Below are 16,439 nucleotides of genomic sequence, written 5' to 3' on the forward strand. Positions count from 1 at the left end.
CCAGCTCTCATGGAAAGCCTGTGGGTTGTTGGCAAGCAATCGCAGAGCAGGATGTTGTGCAGTTTCCGTCTCTCACCCCGACCCCTGCTGTCTCCAGGTACATGTACTGGACGGACTGGGGCGAGCACGCCAAACTGGAGCGGTCCGGCATGGACGGGTCGGAGCGCGTCGTCCTCATCAGCAGCAACCTGGGCTGGCCCAACGGGCTGGCCATCGACAAGGCGGGGTCTCAGCTGCTCTGGGCCGACGCCCACACCGAGGTCAGCGACCCGGCCCGTTTGATTTGGAATGCTTTTCTTTTTTTTTTTTTTTTTTTGCTTACGCTTCAATGTGTAAATATCGAAAATATGCGATTAGAATGTTAGTAACTGAACACGCTAATGCTGATGTAACTATAATTACCCGTAACTGTGGAGGCAATGGAGTTACAGAGTTTCTAGACTTGGAAATGTGAAATTTCCAAACATTTCCAAAAAATGCAGTATTCGAAGTGTCAAACATAATTAGTCGTGTTATTGCTGTATTTCTCCTGGTGGAAATCTATGCTCACACACCGTTACCTTCAACCTGCAATGGGAAAATGAGCCATTTTATCAAGTATAGGGGTGTTTTTAACACATTTAATCCTGGATTCCGTCAACGTTTCTCCTTAACTTTGACTGATAGAAAAATGGGGTGTTCATTTTGCTTTGCAGACCAGTTAGTTGGGGTCACATTGAGGTAATTTGGCTACAGTAGGCCTGCTACATCAGCAAAGAAACAAGACCAGGTCAAAACCTAGTATATGGCTGGACCTAACACACATCATCCGGCCGACCAATGGTGTGACTTCATAACTCGGCCGACCAATGGTGTACCTTCATCACTCAGTCACTCAGTCACTCGGTCACAGACATTCGTGTTTGTAGGGCTGGCCCCGCTGTTGCTTGCAGTCCAGCCAAAAAATGTAGCATTTGAACGCGCGCGCGCATCAGCGCTGGCTGAATCCAGGCCCGTCGGGCGCAGCGTCTTCGTCGCGGTAGCCAGCACGCACGCCACGTTGTCTCGGACGCCAGTTCTGCGACAGAGCGCCAGACTGAAGGCGCTAAGCGGTCCGACTTTCCCCCCCGCAGCGCATCGAGGCGGCGGACCTGAGCGGCGCTAACCGGCGGACGCTGGTGTCCCCGGTGCAGCACCCGTACGGCCTGACGCTGCTGGGGCCCCACATCTACTGGACCGACTGGCAGAGCCGCAGCATCCAGCGGGCCGACAAGACCACCGGCGCCAACGCCATCACCGTCCGGGGCAACCTGCCGGGCCTGATGGACATACAGGCCGTGGACAGGGAGAGGCCCCTGGGTGAGTACCAGGACAGGATGGGACGGGACGGGGGGGTGGGGGGGGTCCCTCCTGGGACAGGGGTGAGGGGTTCCTCCTGGGATGGGGGGTGGAGAGAGGTCCCTCCTGGGACATGGGAAGAGGGGTCCCTCCTGAGATTGGGGAGAGGGGTTCCTCCTGAGACAGGGGTGAGGGGCCCCTCCTGGGATGGGGGGGGAGAGGGGTACCTCCTGGGACGGGGGGGGAGAGGGTCCCTCCTGGGACATGGGAGAGAGGTTCCTCATGACTTCTGGATATTACTGTAGTGCAGGGCTGCCCAATCCTGTTCCTGGATATCTACCTTCCTGTAGGTTTTCACTCCAACTCTAATTTGGCGCACCTGAGTCTACTAATTAGCAGCTGAATGAGATCTCTCGCTGTTGAATGAGGCAGTGCCGTTTTGGGGTTGGAATGAAAACCTACAGGACAGTATATCTCCAGGAAGAGGATTGGGCAGCCCTGCTGTGATTCACATATAGCCTGCAGCTCCTCTGGTGGCTGCGCTCCGCGACTACACACGCTCGCTGATACTAGGCTAGGGATCACAACTCTGGCCCTTCGAATCCAAATCCAGCCCTGGTTTTCTTTTCTCCCGGGTAGTTAGTGCTACTGATTGGCCAGACTGTCTTCACACCTGACTCCCAGGCAAAGGGAGGGTGGAAAACCAGCAGTTCTCGGCCCTCGAGGACCGTGAGTTGCTGATCCCTGATACTAGGCTGTAGGCCCGCCTGCACAATGTTTGCGGTGCCCCCTTATTTTAGATTCACCTCAGCTCTTGGGCCCTCAGGCTCGTTTAAGGCTTGTTTTTGACCCAGGAAAATTTGATTGGGTGGGGGGTTAGAGGAATGCAATAGTTCTCCAGGGACAGCTGTTTTATATTATGGTACCTTTCACTAGCAACAAAGCGGCCGCCCCATCTAGTGGCTGCGCGTGGTATGACACGCGCATGGGAAAAGCACTGGATAGTAAATAGAACTTATCCATGTGAGCTCGCTCGCCCTTTCACAACAGGGGCCTCGCTGAATTGAGGGAAATGACTTGATTGGACGGAATTCTGGCTGAGCGAGCTCATGTGACGCATGGCTCGAGCGCGCTCCGTAGGTCATTTTCCTGATCGGACAGGCTCCCGCGCCTCCCGGCCCAAAGAAACGTCTGTCCTCGTTTCGCGAGCCCCTCAGCAAAAGCTCTGTGAATTCTTCTCCCTCTCGGTGAGACCTTTGACCTGGAAGAGCGGGGCCGCCATCTTTTCCCCGCCTTCCGTTCCCCTCGCCCGCCCCTTTCGGTTCATCCCGCTAACTCAGGGGTGGTGTGTGTGCGGGTGTTTGTTCCCACCGGTTACTCTGGCTAAATGAGCTAATTTGGGGCGACATAGCTCAGGAGGTAAGACCGATTGTCTGGCAGTCGGAGGGTTGCCAGTTCAAACCCCGCCCTGGGCATGTCGAAGTGTCCTTGAGCAAGACACCTAACCCCTAACTGCTCTGGCGAATGAGAGGCATCAATTGTAAAGCGCTTTGGATAAAAGCGCTATATAAATGCAGTCCATTAGCGGGGCCCAGCTACACTACCGGACCCAGGCAGTTCAGTTTTAAGAACGGCAAGTCTGATAACGCGCAAAATATTGTGGGGAAAACCCATGGTGTTATTTACAGACCTAAGTACGTAGGGTGTCTGTTACTTGACTTGCATCCACACAGTGTACACATCCTGATGGAGAAAAAAAACTCAAATTGACGAATGACGGGCAATTGCATTGCCCTTTATTTCCTATTTTATTGATAGGGCAACACAATCTGAAGAGGACCAATTTGGTGTGAAAACTTTATAACCGATAAAGTGATTCATTTTAAGGCCTCAGTGACCTTCTGAGCTTCATTGGGCCGGATCCGCCCCATTTCTGTCGAACCTCCGCTGACGTCAGCTCCCCCCCCTCCCCCCCGCCCCGCCCCCCGCCCCGCCTCGTCCTTTCAGGCTTCAACAGGTGCGGGCGGCGGAACGGCGGCTGCAGCCACCTGTGCCTGCCCAACCCCAACGGGACGTCGTGCGCCTGCCCCACGGGCGTCCTGCTGCGGGGCGACGGGCGCGCCTGCGAGGACGGCCCCGAGACCTACCTGCTCTTCTCCAACCGCGTCAGCATCCGCCGCATCTCCATGGACACGGCCGACCGCACCGACGTGCACGTGCCCGTGCCCGAGCTGCACAACGTCATCTCGCTCGACTACGACAGCGTGGAGGGCAAGGTCTACTACACCGACGTGTCCATCGACGTCATCCGGTGAGATTCCCCCACCCCTTCTCGAAACGCCGCGACGCGGCAGGGCGCTAGCCGTTAGCTCGGTCGGTTCCGGTATTATCTTGCTGTGGCTGACGGAACATCAAGGACCACGGTGGAAATAGGTCCAGGACTTTTCCGTGTTATCCTTGACAATTTCTTCACATGCAAGTCTTTTGATATGTGTGTTTTAATTTTGTCAAATTAATTAAACTAAACTAAAGCTCAGTCTCCTTAAGGCAGGGGGGTGGCCAGTATAAAGGCCAGCCCTGGAGGACCGGTCTGCCTGCTGGTTTTGCTCCAACCATTTACCCGCGTTTCAGCTTTCTGACAGCTCAATAAACTACCCTCATTCACTCCTGTACTTGAGCACAGGTTAGATCTTTAGGGTACGCTTGCAGTCTGCAGCTGTGGCTAGTGCTTATACGACCGTCAGGTCAAGACACTGTTGAGGTAATTAAATAATTAAGAGCAGAAGTTGGCACGAAAACCCGAAACGGATCGGCCCCTTGTTGTGCACACCCGCCTTAAGGCCTTGCGCTGATAATTTAGTCCAGTGGTGTCAAACTCGTGCCATGGAGGGCCGTGTGTATGCAGGTTTTCATTCCAGCCAATTAATGCTGCCTTAATTGAGTCCAATTACTCATTCAGCCATATGCGTTTAACTGCAAAGAAAATTTTTATTTAGACAATGCGGGTCACCATAGACGTCGGGTCACCATTGTGCACAAACCTGCATCCCTAATTCAGCAAATAATTTAACTAATTATATAATCAAGATCTGAGGCTGGAATGAAAACCTGCATACACACGGCCCTCCATGGCACGAGTTTGACACCACTGATTTAGTCTTTCTTTTCAGCTTAGGAGCATGTGAAAAAATAGCTAGCATAGAATGCTGAATAAAGAGGAAAGCAACATTCTGCTTTCACTGAACACTTTGTCATTTTTGGGGAATGTTACAGAGCATTCATCTCAAAATGCATATTAAGGCTGCTACTCTTAACATTGTACACTGATCTTCTGTGTCTATGCGTGTTAGCGTAAATGTTAGCACATTAACACAATGTATGCACTTATAGTCTTTGTGTAGTCATCTGTCTAATCTGTGTAGATCCCAGGGTTATTTCGCTAGTTTGTTTGAGTGTTATTACCTGTAAAGCACCTCATGGACCTGACTTAACTAACTAACTAACATAACTGACACACACACATACTCACTCACTCACTCACTCACTCACTCACTCACTCACTCACTCACACACTCACACACACTCACTCACTCACTCACTCGCACACTCACTCACTCACTCATACACACTCACTCACTCACTCACTCACTCACGCACACACTCACACACACACACACACTCACTCACACACACGCACACACTCACTCATTCACTCACTCACACACTTTCTTTTAGCAGGCTGCAGTTTCTCAGTTGCAGTTTTAGGGGGACCTATCAGCACTCGGTAGCAGAAACTGGTGACATTTTGAAGTAAATCTTGTGTGTCAGCTTGTTAACCTCCGCATAACCCACTCTTTATTGTTTTAGTACTTCGCTAGGCTGTGGATACGACCACAGGCAAAGTAATGAAGGTGCTACATAAGAGTGGTGATTCAATGACACTCCTTGTTCTTCTCATTGAGGACATATTTTATCTCAATTACTGGTTTTTCTGCTTGCTGTTCAGTAACGTCTAATGGGTCACTTCGTCTGGTTGTCATAAATGTTTGTTTGAGCCTTTCGTTGTAGTTTTAAGGAATGCCGAAACATCAGCGCTGAGTTTTTGTGGTAACCTTGCGACCGTGTGATCGTCAGGCGGGCCAACCTGGACGGCAGCGGCATGGAGACGGTCGTCGGGGAGGGCCTGACCACCACGGACGGGCTGGCGGTGGACTGGGTGGCCCGGAACATGTACTGGACAGACACGGGCCGCAACACCATCGAGGTGGCCCGTCTGGACGGCTCCGCCCGCAAGGTCCTGATCAACGACAGCCTGGACGAGCCGCGGGCCATCGCCGTCTTCCCCAGCAAAGGGTGAGCGAGGCATCCGCCTCCAGTCCCAGAGGGCTGCAGTGCCTGCTGGGATTTGTAGTTTCCTTTAAATCGGCAGCCATTTAAGGCCTTGAGAACAAGGTGTGAAACAAACCGAAAACCAGCAGACGGCTCACCAAGGCCCACATAATGGTTAGGGATGCCGGAGGTTGCTGGTTCAGATCCCAGGTGGGGCACAGTTGTTGTGCCCTTGGATGAGGCACTGAACTTGAATCATTAAATATCAATAAATATCCAGCTGTATGAATATATAATTGTTTGTAATTAAAAAAAGTAATCTGTGTAAGTTGCTCCAGATGAGAGCATCTGCTAAGATGTAAATGTTACGTAATACCCATTCTCTTTATTACAGGTTCCTGGTCAAGTGAAATAAATTAATTCAGCCTGAACCAATATTTGGATTATTCAGTGAGAATTAGGAGAAGTTTAACAGCCATTTTGTATCGATTGTTCCCGACGAATTTTCACATTTTCCACTGTTGCCTCTATGGCTTGCTCTATGGGGGTTTAGGCCAGGGTATAGTATATCAAGCGTATTGTGACAAAATCTTAACTTGTCCTATGTAAATCGATTGATTGATTGATTGACATTGATGGACACATCCTAACCGATTTTGTGTCCGTTTGCTTTAATTAACGCGGATCAATTCTCCAGGTACCTGTTTTGGACGGACTGGGGTAACATCGCCAAGATAGAGAGGGCGCACCTGGACGGGTCCGACCGCAGGGTCCTGATAAACACAGACCTGGGCTGGCCTAACGGGCTCACCCTGGACTATGACACGCGCAGGTGAGAACGGAAAAGAGATGCTAAGCTAACAACGTGGTTGGGCTTAGGAGCTACAGATGCTAAGCTAACAATGTGGTAGGGCTCGGAGCTACAGATGCTAAGCTAATGACACAGTTGGGCTTAGGAGCTACGGATGCTAAACTAATGATGCAATAGGGCTTGGGAGCTACAGATGCTAAACTAACAATGCAGTAGGGCTTCGGAGCTATGGATGCTAAGCTAATGACATGGTTGGGCTTAGCATCTACGGATGCTAAGCTAAGAACACGGTAGGACTTAGGAGCTACTGATGCTAAGCTAACGAAGTGATAGGGCTTAGGAGCTGCAGATGCTAACGATGCAGTAGGGCTTAGGAGCTGCAGATGCTAAAATAACAATGCGGTAGGGTTTAGGAGCTGCAGATGCTAACGATGCGGTAGGGTTTAGGAGCTGCAGATGCTAACGATGCGGTAGGGCTTAGGAGCTGCAGATGCTAACGATGCGGTAGGGCTTAGGAGCTGCAGATGCTAACGATGCGGTAGGGTTTAGGAGCTGCAGATGCTAACGATGCAGTAGGGCTTAGGAGCTGCAGATGCTAACGATGCGGTAGGGTTTAGGAGCTGCAGATGCTAACGATGCAGTAGGGTTTAGGAGCTGCAGATGCTAACGATGCGGTAGGGCTTAGGAGCTGCAGATGCTAACGATGCGGTAGGGTTTAGGAGCTGCAGATGCTAACGATGCAGTAGGGTTTAGGAGCTGCAGATGCTAACGATGCGGTAGGGCTTAGGAGCTGCAGATGCTAACGATGCAGTAGGGTTTAGGAGCTGCAGATGCTAACGATGCGGTAGGGCTTAGGAGCTGCAGATGCTAACGATGCGGTAGGGCTTAGGAGCTGCAGATGCTAACGATGCGGTAGGGCTTAGGAGCTACAGTCAGCTGTGTTTATAAACCCTGCTTTGCTGGGTTAATAATCTTCTCATTTTAATCATTTGTATTATGGGTATTTTTGCTCCATAGAATATTCTGGGTGGACGCCCATCTGGACCGGATCGAGAGCTCGGACTTGAACGGAAAACTCCGTCAAATCCTGGTCAGCCCGGTCTCCCACCCGTTCGCCCTCACCCAGGTAACCGTCAATCAAAATCGGCCGACCAATCGCACGACCCGTCCACTCCCGCCCTCCCTCCCTCACTCGTTTCTTTCCTTCCGATTCATACCATCAACATAACATCTCCCCTTCTGCTTCCCTCCATCTCTGACCCTCATTTTTCTTTTCTTCTTCTGTCTCCTCTTCCCCCTCCCTTCTTTTTTCTCTCTCTCTCTCTCTCTTTTTTTTCCCCCCATCCCCAGTCGAAGCCGGTGTCCTCCGAACTAACCCCTCTCTTCCACCTCTCGCAGCAAGACCGCTGGATATACTGGACGGACTGGCAAACCAAGTCCATCCAGCGCGTAGATAAGCACACGGGCCGCAGCAAGGAGACGGTGCTGGCCAATGTAGAGGGCCTAATGGACATCATTGTGGTGTCGCCGCAGCGACAGAGCGGTAAGAGCGGGATTCGTCCATCCCATAATGACCCCCAGGTGTCAGGAGTATGCTCACGCAGTCATCTCTTTGGGTTTGTAGGATTTTTGCAAACAGGGAGGGACAGTTTATGAACCCCTGTGAATGAATGAATTAATAATGCTTATTGTGTGGGCTTTTAAGGTGTGTGATCACAAATGTGTCATTAAAATGTTTTTAACTGAGCATTCTAATGCTGGTGGTAACGGTCACTACCGGGAATTGAAAGCAATAGAGTTCTAGAGCACTGACTTGGAATTTTGAAGACGCATTCCAAAAAACCTACTCTTAACAAAGGGTCGAGAGCATCTTGGTTCTAAACACGGCGCCCCCCCCCCCCCCCCCCCGCTGCAGGCACCAACCACTGCGGCGTGAACAACGGGGGCTGCACCCACCTCTGCCTCGCCAAGACCAACGGCTTCGCCTGCGCCTGCCCGGACGCGCCAGACGGCAGGCCCTGCTCCACCGGTGAGTGCGCCGTCTGCGCCGGTCCCTCCAGCCCGTGGAGCGCTGCGTCTTTGGAACGCAGGACATCTCGAAATCTACGTTTTTTTTCCCGCTTGCATTCCGATAAATATAACAGTTTTTGCCTGCCGTGATATGCCAACACAAATGAATGTCGTTTGGAATTTTATTTTGACGTGTAACCGAAGCAGGATGAAATAGCGGGATGGAGTAAGCTTCGAATAATGTTCTGGAGCGATTTTGGTTTGAATTTACTCCAGTTGAGCAAGCAAGCTAGGTAGAGCGTGCAACATCTCGTTTTCGACTTCATTCAAATTTAAGCGCTTTTTCTTTGAGTTTGAATCTCGCAATGCTACCAACGGCTGTGTAAATATTGTGATCAATAAACGACACAAATATCAGACGCCAAAAGACGATGGGCTCAAACAGACAGGAGTAATTATTTTGTTTTGGTTCAAGTCGGGGTCCTCAGCCTTTGTAATCTTAAACAAAACCAGGTCAAAACCTAGTATATGGCTGGACCGGCCGACCAATGGTGTGACGTCATAACTCGGCCGGCCAATGGTGTAACTTCATCACTCAGTCACAGACATTCGCATTTTTTTAGGGCTGGCCCCGCTGTTGCGGTTCAGCCAAAAATGACCTTGGAATATCTTCGGTGTATTTTCTTCCCTGCTATTTTGGCTCTTTTTCCTGCATAAAAAAGACTGAATTCTACGACCTCTTCATATAGCACAGTACTGTGCTGTAACAGTTCAGTTCAGAACATCTATCTGTGTTTTTTTTTAAATAACGTATCAGAAAATATTTTCTTTTTCTGACCTTAAATGTCTGTGGGGTTACTAGCATTCTACCAAACTGTATTTGTTTCATAATCTCCTTGACCGGAATTGAATCTGATGGTTTAATTTGGCACCCTATCTCCATAAAGACTACTTTGCCGTGACCTCTTACTGCAAGCAAGAGGCTCATAGCAATGGAATTAGATTTTGTGGGTCCATTAGCATCGCTGATTGCTTCTGGTTGGTCAGTTATCGTAAATCAGACTCACATTTTCATCCTTAAGTGCGTTGTTTGGGTCACAGATTTCTTGCCTGCTGCGTTGTCTGTAGCACAGTGAGATGTCAGAACTTGGGTGACTTGCTGCTTAATGACGTTCTATCCTAGCAACGTGACAAAAAAATAATAAAGTTGGCAAATTAAATACTGGTCTCATTTTGGTTACTCAAAACATCACCTGAAGGTCATTATGTTCAGGATCATATTTTAAAAAAAGAATATTTTACATTTCATATGCCCCAAATGTTAGAGCCAAATGTCGGGAAAGGACTACAGTACTTGTACAGTACTCTCATTCTTAATTTGTATGCTGTAATTATTATAATGTTCTTCAATGCACTAAATCATTTTTAGACCCCTTTGAATATATGATATCTTATTTATATAATAATAATTTATGTACCATAAATAATAATAATAATTATTATTATTTTAAACATTATTTCCATTTGCTGAAATAGCATCACGAGTACATGCTTATTGGTTGAATACTAGGAAGTTTCAGGTTGTTAAGATGTACCAGATACTACTGTGTAGTAGCATCTGCTATACCTGTCGGGCCTCATTGTGGCTCATCCAATAACCCTTTGTGATGTAAGATCACAAATGTGTGCTTAGAATGTTCTTCACTGATCATTCTAATGCTGATACAACTATCATTATGAATAACTGAAAGCGAAGGAGCTCTAGAACACTCACTTGTAATTTAGAAAAAAACATTCCAAAAAACCTTCTCTTCAAAGGGTTAATCACTATTAAAGATTGTTTGATTGAGTCCAAAGAAACTTTGGTCTGGTTTTGATTGGATAGCATTTGCCCGAAAACCGCCTAAGTGGTCAATTCTGGTTTAGTGCTGTTTTCATATTTTCCACGACGGTTTTCCTTCCATATTCTTCGTTATCACATTTCTAGATTGATTCCGGTTTCCTCTCGAGACGGGAAAAAGGAAATGCCCAGGAAATTCAGATTTTTCCACACTGTTAATGTCTCTGAGGGCAGTGGTATTTGGCTTTATTGCTGCACATTCTCTCCCGGTATCAGCTGTCTGTGGTGGCAGACACACTTTGTCTGTGTGTGTGTGTGTGTGTGTGTGTGTGTGTGCACATGACACTCCATCTCTGCCTGCGGTTGAGGCACTTAGGGTCTGGTTATAATCGGCAGAAGTCATGAAAAATCACATTTCTGGGGGACATAATGTGCAGTTTTTAATGTAAAGAAAGTTACAGCTGAACTGTCCACTCTGTTCCAGTTTCAGGATATGTACCGGCGTCACCAGGAAGGACGACGAGCACCCCGTCGCCCAACCAAATCCAAAAGCCAGTCACTGACAAGCCTCGCTCTGGCCCCCCAGTGGTCAAGTAAGCAAATTGCAGGCCGTTCCTGTTTCTCTTTATGGGGACATTCTGTAATTTAAACAACCTTCAGGAATGTGTGTACACACACACACACACACACACTTTATATATAGATTACGTTCTGTCATTATCTGTTTTTTATGAGTGTCCTGTTTGCAATGTTTCCCCTGCTTGTGTTTACTTGTTTAGCTGCACAGACAGGAACTTGAGTGCGGAAGGTTGCATGCAGAACGGTGTCATAACAGCGTCGCACGGTAAGGGGATCTTCTGCTTTTATCCATTTCCTCTCCACATAAATTAATTCAGTTCAGTTCAATTCAGTTTGTACAGAGCTTTTTACAGAGAACTGTCACAAAGGCGCTTTACAGAGTAGCAAGGCAAGAGACAGAGCAAAAAGAGCAAATAGAGCAAACACCAGGCCTGAACCCTCAAATAGAAAGTACATAAGGTTAAAAAAAACTCCCAGTGGGGATAAAACCCTCAAACAGTGGCAGTGAAAAAACTCCCCAATGGGAAGAAATCTCGAGAGGAACCCGGCTATAGAGGGGGGAGCCCATCCTCCACTGGCCAGCCTGGTGTAAAGTAGCAGTAGAATGGAGTGTAGCATAAATGCTACAAGGGATCTATCACAGCAAATTAGATCTATCACAGCAAATTACTGCCTGACAATTGATAAAATATGCAGAGGTTGTGAAATGTTTTTGTCTTTTTTCTCCCCACTGGTTGTTTTTTTTTACCTTATGTACTTGCTATTTGGGGGTTCATGCCTGGTGCTTGCTCTGTTTGGTCTTTTTGCTCTTTTTTTATCTCTTGCCTTGCTACTCTGTAAAACGCCTTTGTGACAGTTCTCTGTGAAAAGCGCTATACAAACAAAATTGATTTGAAGTCGTGTTTTACGAAAAATTAGGGCCTCACTTTTTTACATAAACTGCGATAGAAAACCCCCCCCCCCCCCAAAAAAAAACAAAACACTGTTTACCTTCTGGTTTTTGTCACGTACTCGTATTGTACAGCTTTGCAAATGACTTATCTTCCAGATAATGAGAGGGTGCTTACCTTAGTGGCAAACGCGAACCTGGAGCGTTTAACGACGTTTCGGAAGTGACCCGAAACGCGCCACTTTTGCGCGTTTTTTTGCGGAGCTTGCGCCGCGTGGCGATGCGTGAGGCTGACGCTCTTTTCTCTCCCGAAAAAGGGGAAGGCCTTCACATCAGCTACGTCATCGGAGGAGCGCTGACGGTGCTGGCCATCCTCATCCTCATCGCTGCGTTCATCATATACAGGTGTGTCCGCAAACACCTTTACGGGCTCGTCTGTTGCACACCTGCGCCTGTGTTCCTCTTAGATATTATTCCACAGTGTGTATGTGTAATATTCTACCGGGTCATGCTAGTTTTATGTCAAGCCCAACTGTTTTTGATTCATATTCTACCCAACAATATGTTTCATACACTACCCAGCAGTATGTGTTTGATATACTACCCAGCAATATCATTTTCAGGCACTACCCAACAGTATTTGTTTCATATTCACTCAACGGAATTTGTTTCCTATACTGCCCAACAGTTTTTGCTTCATATTCAACCCAACACTATGTCTTTCATATACTACTCAACAGTATGTGTTCCATATTCTACCGAACAGTGTTTAGTACCCAAACTGATGGTGTTTGATATTTTCTACCCAACAGTGTTCAGTACCCAAACCAATGGTGTTTGTCATATTCTACCCAACAGTGTTTAGTACCCAAACCAATGGTGTTTGTCATATTTTACCGAACAGTGTTTAGTACCCAAACCAATGGCGCTTGTCATATTCTTCCCAACAGTGTTTTGTACCCAAACCAATGGTGCTTGTCATATTCTACCCAACAGTGTTTAGTACCCAAACCAATGGTGCTTGTCATATTCTACCCAACAGTGTTTAGTACCCAAACCAATGGTGATTGTCATATTCGACCCAACAGTATTTCCTTTATATTCCACCGGACCATAAGACTCCTGCTCAACCAGTGTGTTTGAATCTATCCCCCCCCCCCCCCCCAGACACAAAAAGTCCAAATTTGCAGACCCAGGAGTGAGTAACCTGACCTACAGCAACCCCTCATACCGCACGTCTACTCAAGAGGTCAAAATAGAAACCGTGCAGAAGCCGCCTATTTATAACCAGCTACGCTACAAGAAAGAGGTACGTTTTTAATTCTCTTTGTCACCGTCGGTTATATTTTACATTCAGTGGACAATAGTCAATCAGGAGTCCTGTGATGAAGGCAGGCTCACTTATGACTGGCCATGTGCAATGCAATTTGTCAGATAGACTTTTTAAATAACAATGAATGTCCTTAATGGCAAATTCTACTTTGAACCGGGATTACCGTAACCGTTATTCTGACAATTTTCCCGGTTCTTTAGCAACATATGAAGTAGGATGGTGGGAGTGTCTTGTCTTGTCTTGTCGGTCTGAACTCTACCTGCTTTTCCTCCTTCTGTCCTTCTCTCCAGCCCTCCCATCCTTACAATTCCCTTTCACCTTTTACCTTTTGACCCGATTTCCACAAAGCAGACGAAGGTAGTCGAACTGCATGAGGGAGTCGAACCCAAACCCAAATGTCTCCTTTTGTTACTGGTTTTAATCGAAGGCGCAGTGCTCTCTCCGCATGCTACACTGGCCTTGGCGTGTCCTCGAGGACTGCAGTGAATTTTTATATTGAAAAAAATAAGATATGTTTATTTTATTTACAAAACTAACCTGTTAAAATAACCAACAATTACCTTTATTCCAGTTATTTCTTATGAAGTGCATTGTGTAGTTATGTAACATGAATTCTGCTCAGAAGCTCAAGTCGTTGAACGGGAACGTTTGCCTTCACGTATTTTTTGCGCCTGTGCACTTTTTCTCGAATTAAAAAAAATAATTTGCTTTAGCTGGCTATTTCGTTAGCCTTTGGCCTTTAGCCTTATACTTGTGTGGACGGTTCGGTTTCGACGTGTCAAAGTCGAAATTCTCGAAAGTGTCTGAACGCGTGGCCTTTCGCAGATCCGTTCTGAGGGAGCGGAGGAATCGAGTCTCCTCGCAAAACTAATTTATTAACGCATCGTAATCCGTTAAGAAGCTGCGAGCGGATTCGGCGAGACGGCTAACAGTAAGCTTCTCGCTCCCTCCCTCGGCACGCTGAGCGGCATTAACTGGGAGAGGAGAGACCGCTGCCTCGCTAACGCTACGATCGAGAAACGCCTGCCCTCACACGCAGTTCTTAAAGGGGAACTCCACTGTGAAATCCACCACTGTCGACGGCAAACCGATCTGCCAATTACAACACGCTAAGCTTCCAGTTATTGTCCACCTTTCCTGGAAAAATGTACCAAAACGATACTGTTACCGGAGCAACCACGCTTGATTTTAACGAGGTAGTGACGCGCAGCACGTCCGGTAAAGATATCTGGACCAACCGCAGCTTCGGAAAATGTTACTTTTTTTTAAGCTTTCCGAAATTGGAGGGTTCAGTAAAATACAATGATGTGGAATTAGGGTGTAGTTTCCCTTTAAAGTGACGCGTTTGAGCGCTGGCCGCCGCGCGGAAGCGGCGCTAATCTCGTTAGCGCTCTTTTGACGAACGTCTCCCGTCTGGCGCCCGCAGGCCGGCAGCGACGGCGGCTACACGAAGGAGAAGATTAAGATCGTGGAGGGGATCTGCCTGCTGTCGGGCGAGGAGGGCTACTGGGACGACCTGAAGCAGCTGAGGCCGTCGCGGGGCGGCCTGCACGCCTGCATGCGGACGGACACGGTGTCGCTGCAGGCCAGCAGCGGCTCGCTGGACGACGGCGAGACGGAGCGGCTGCTCAGGGAGGAGCAGTCCGAGTGCTCCAGCGTCAACACCGCCCCGGCGGCCACGCCCGAGCGCCACGCCGACGCCCTGCCCGACACCGGCTGGGCCCAGCCCCGCAAGCCCTCCACCGAGAGCCAGGTCTGAGAGACCTCGCCCCTCCCACGCGCCAGCTCCGCCCACCCCCCCACCCCCACCCCAATGCCAGCCCCGCCCCCCCCAACGCCAGCTCCGCCCCCCCCATGCCAGCTCCGCCACCCCAATGACAGCTCCACCCCTCCCCATGCTAGCTCCGCCCCACCAATGCCAGCTCTGCCAGCCCAACGCCAGCTCCGCCCCCCCAACGCCAGCTTCGCCCCACCAATGACAGCCCCGCCCCCCCAATGCCAGCTCTGCCAGCCCAATGACAGCTCCGCCCCCACAAATGACAGGTCTTCCCATCCCCAATGCCAGCTCTGCCCCCTCACTCTGCCTCCGTCCTCCTCCCTGCCTCCATCTCCTCTCTCTCCACCACAGACTGACTCATCGCTGCCCCCCTCAGGCCAAAAGACTGAAAGACATTAATGGACAATGCTAGAGGAAGAAGCGGGGGAAAAAAAACCCGCTAAGGCGAACACTTCAAGGAAGAACAAAAAAAAATGTAAAGGACATATCGAAAGTTTTAAATATATACCTTATCTGACTGCCTTTTTGTCTAATATCACAATGTTTTTTTAATGTTCTGGGACTGAATAACAAAATGGTCTCTAATGCCACTCGTGTTACCATGGACAATATTTATTTACGTTTTGAATTTTTGAGTGGTTTGTTGATATAAGGAAAGCGGTGATAAAATAACGGAACATAAATCAATTTAGTCATTCTGAAAATAAATGGAAAAAAAAAACATTCAAAAAAAGACTTATCTGTATTTATGTCTGTGCCAAAGGGCGAGGCTCGAACAGAGCCTGCTCCCGCATCACTTCCTCTGGGAGAACCGGTGGAGTTCCACAGCATGGCTATTCTACTGAGAGATCGTAACCGTGTTTTGATTTCCTTGTTTTTTTTCTCTCCGTCTAAAACACGGACTATAAAGAACTTTAAACAGCAGTCCCCGTTTACCGCTTGTGTTCGCTAAACAGAGGTAAAGCAAAAAAAAAAAAAAAAAAAACATAAAAAAAGATAAAATGCAATATTTCTGTTTTTATAGGGAAAACAGGCTTGATGAAGTAAAAATGCCAAACGGTTCTTGGGTTTTTATTTATGTTTGTCAAAGGTTTTTATGTTTGGCATTTCTGACATCGTTTGTAAACTGAATCTGGACACCGCTGCATCAGTAAAGCACTGTGCACTTAAAGGATGTCTTTCTAGTTTAGGAGCAATTTTAAAAGCGTAGCCTCTTCTGGTACCGTGTGGAATTACCACAAAAAAAGTTTCGAATGCATAGAATTAAATCTGCTTTACTCCGAAACGTGATAAGCTGGACATATTAAGTTGTTCTTCTGAAGAAACCAGGTTTATGTAACGAATGGAGTGAAGAATGCCACAGACATGGTTATTTTGTAAGATGTATAGATATCTACAAAATATACCACTAACCATTGTTTTTAACGATGTTAATTACTAAGAAAAAAAAACATTTTGACTTTGACTTGCTGTTGATTTATATTGTTTTTTTTTTTGTTTTTGTTTTATTTTGTCAAATGCTTAGAGCATGAATGATGATGAGTTCTCAGTACC

The 16,439-nt window shown here is 47.8% G+C and overlaps 1 protein-coding gene across 2 annotated transcripts in view; it reads left to right on the forward strand.

Moving 5' to 3' along the window:
- LOC118215678 (low-density lipoprotein receptor-related protein 4-like) overlaps positions 1 to 14,920 on the forward strand; it is a 116,306-nt gene extending 101,386 nt beyond the window's left edge. The window contains exons 26-38 of one of the 2 annotated variants that reach the window (XM_035396621.1): positions 98 to 260; positions 1,113 to 1,338; positions 3,325 to 3,628; positions 5,452 to 5,670; positions 6,344 to 6,478; positions 7,475 to 7,583; positions 7,808 to 8,000; positions 8,373 to 8,486; positions 10,792 to 10,900; positions 11,087 to 11,151; positions 12,093 to 12,180; positions 12,943 to 13,084; positions 14,535 to 14,920. In XM_035396621.1, the coding sequence (XP_035252512.1) occupies positions 98 to 260; positions 1,113 to 1,338; positions 3,325 to 3,628; positions 5,452 to 5,670; positions 6,344 to 6,478; positions 7,475 to 7,583; positions 7,808 to 8,000; positions 8,373 to 8,486; positions 10,792 to 10,900; positions 11,087 to 11,151; positions 12,093 to 12,180; positions 12,943 to 13,084; positions 14,535 to 14,867 (2,200 nt within the window). In that variant the 3' untranslated portion in view covers positions 14,868 to 14,920. The remainder of the gene's footprint in view (positions 1 to 97; positions 261 to 1,112; positions 1,339 to 3,324; positions 3,629 to 5,451; positions 5,671 to 6,343; positions 6,479 to 7,474; positions 7,584 to 7,807; positions 8,001 to 8,372; positions 8,487 to 10,791; positions 10,901 to 11,086; positions 11,152 to 12,092; positions 12,181 to 12,942; positions 13,085 to 14,534) is intronic. The other variant, XM_035396622.1, reaches the window with a different exon arrangement.
- Positions 14,921 to 16,439: the final 1,519 nt, after the last annotated feature.

Source organism: Anguilla anguilla, chromosome 16, assembly GCF_013347855.1.
Source record: "Anguilla anguilla isolate fAngAng1 chromosome 16, fAngAng1.pri, whole genome shotgun sequence".
Taxonomy (NCBI): domain Eukaryota; kingdom Metazoa; phylum Chordata; class Actinopteri; order Anguilliformes; family Anguillidae; genus Anguilla; species Anguilla anguilla.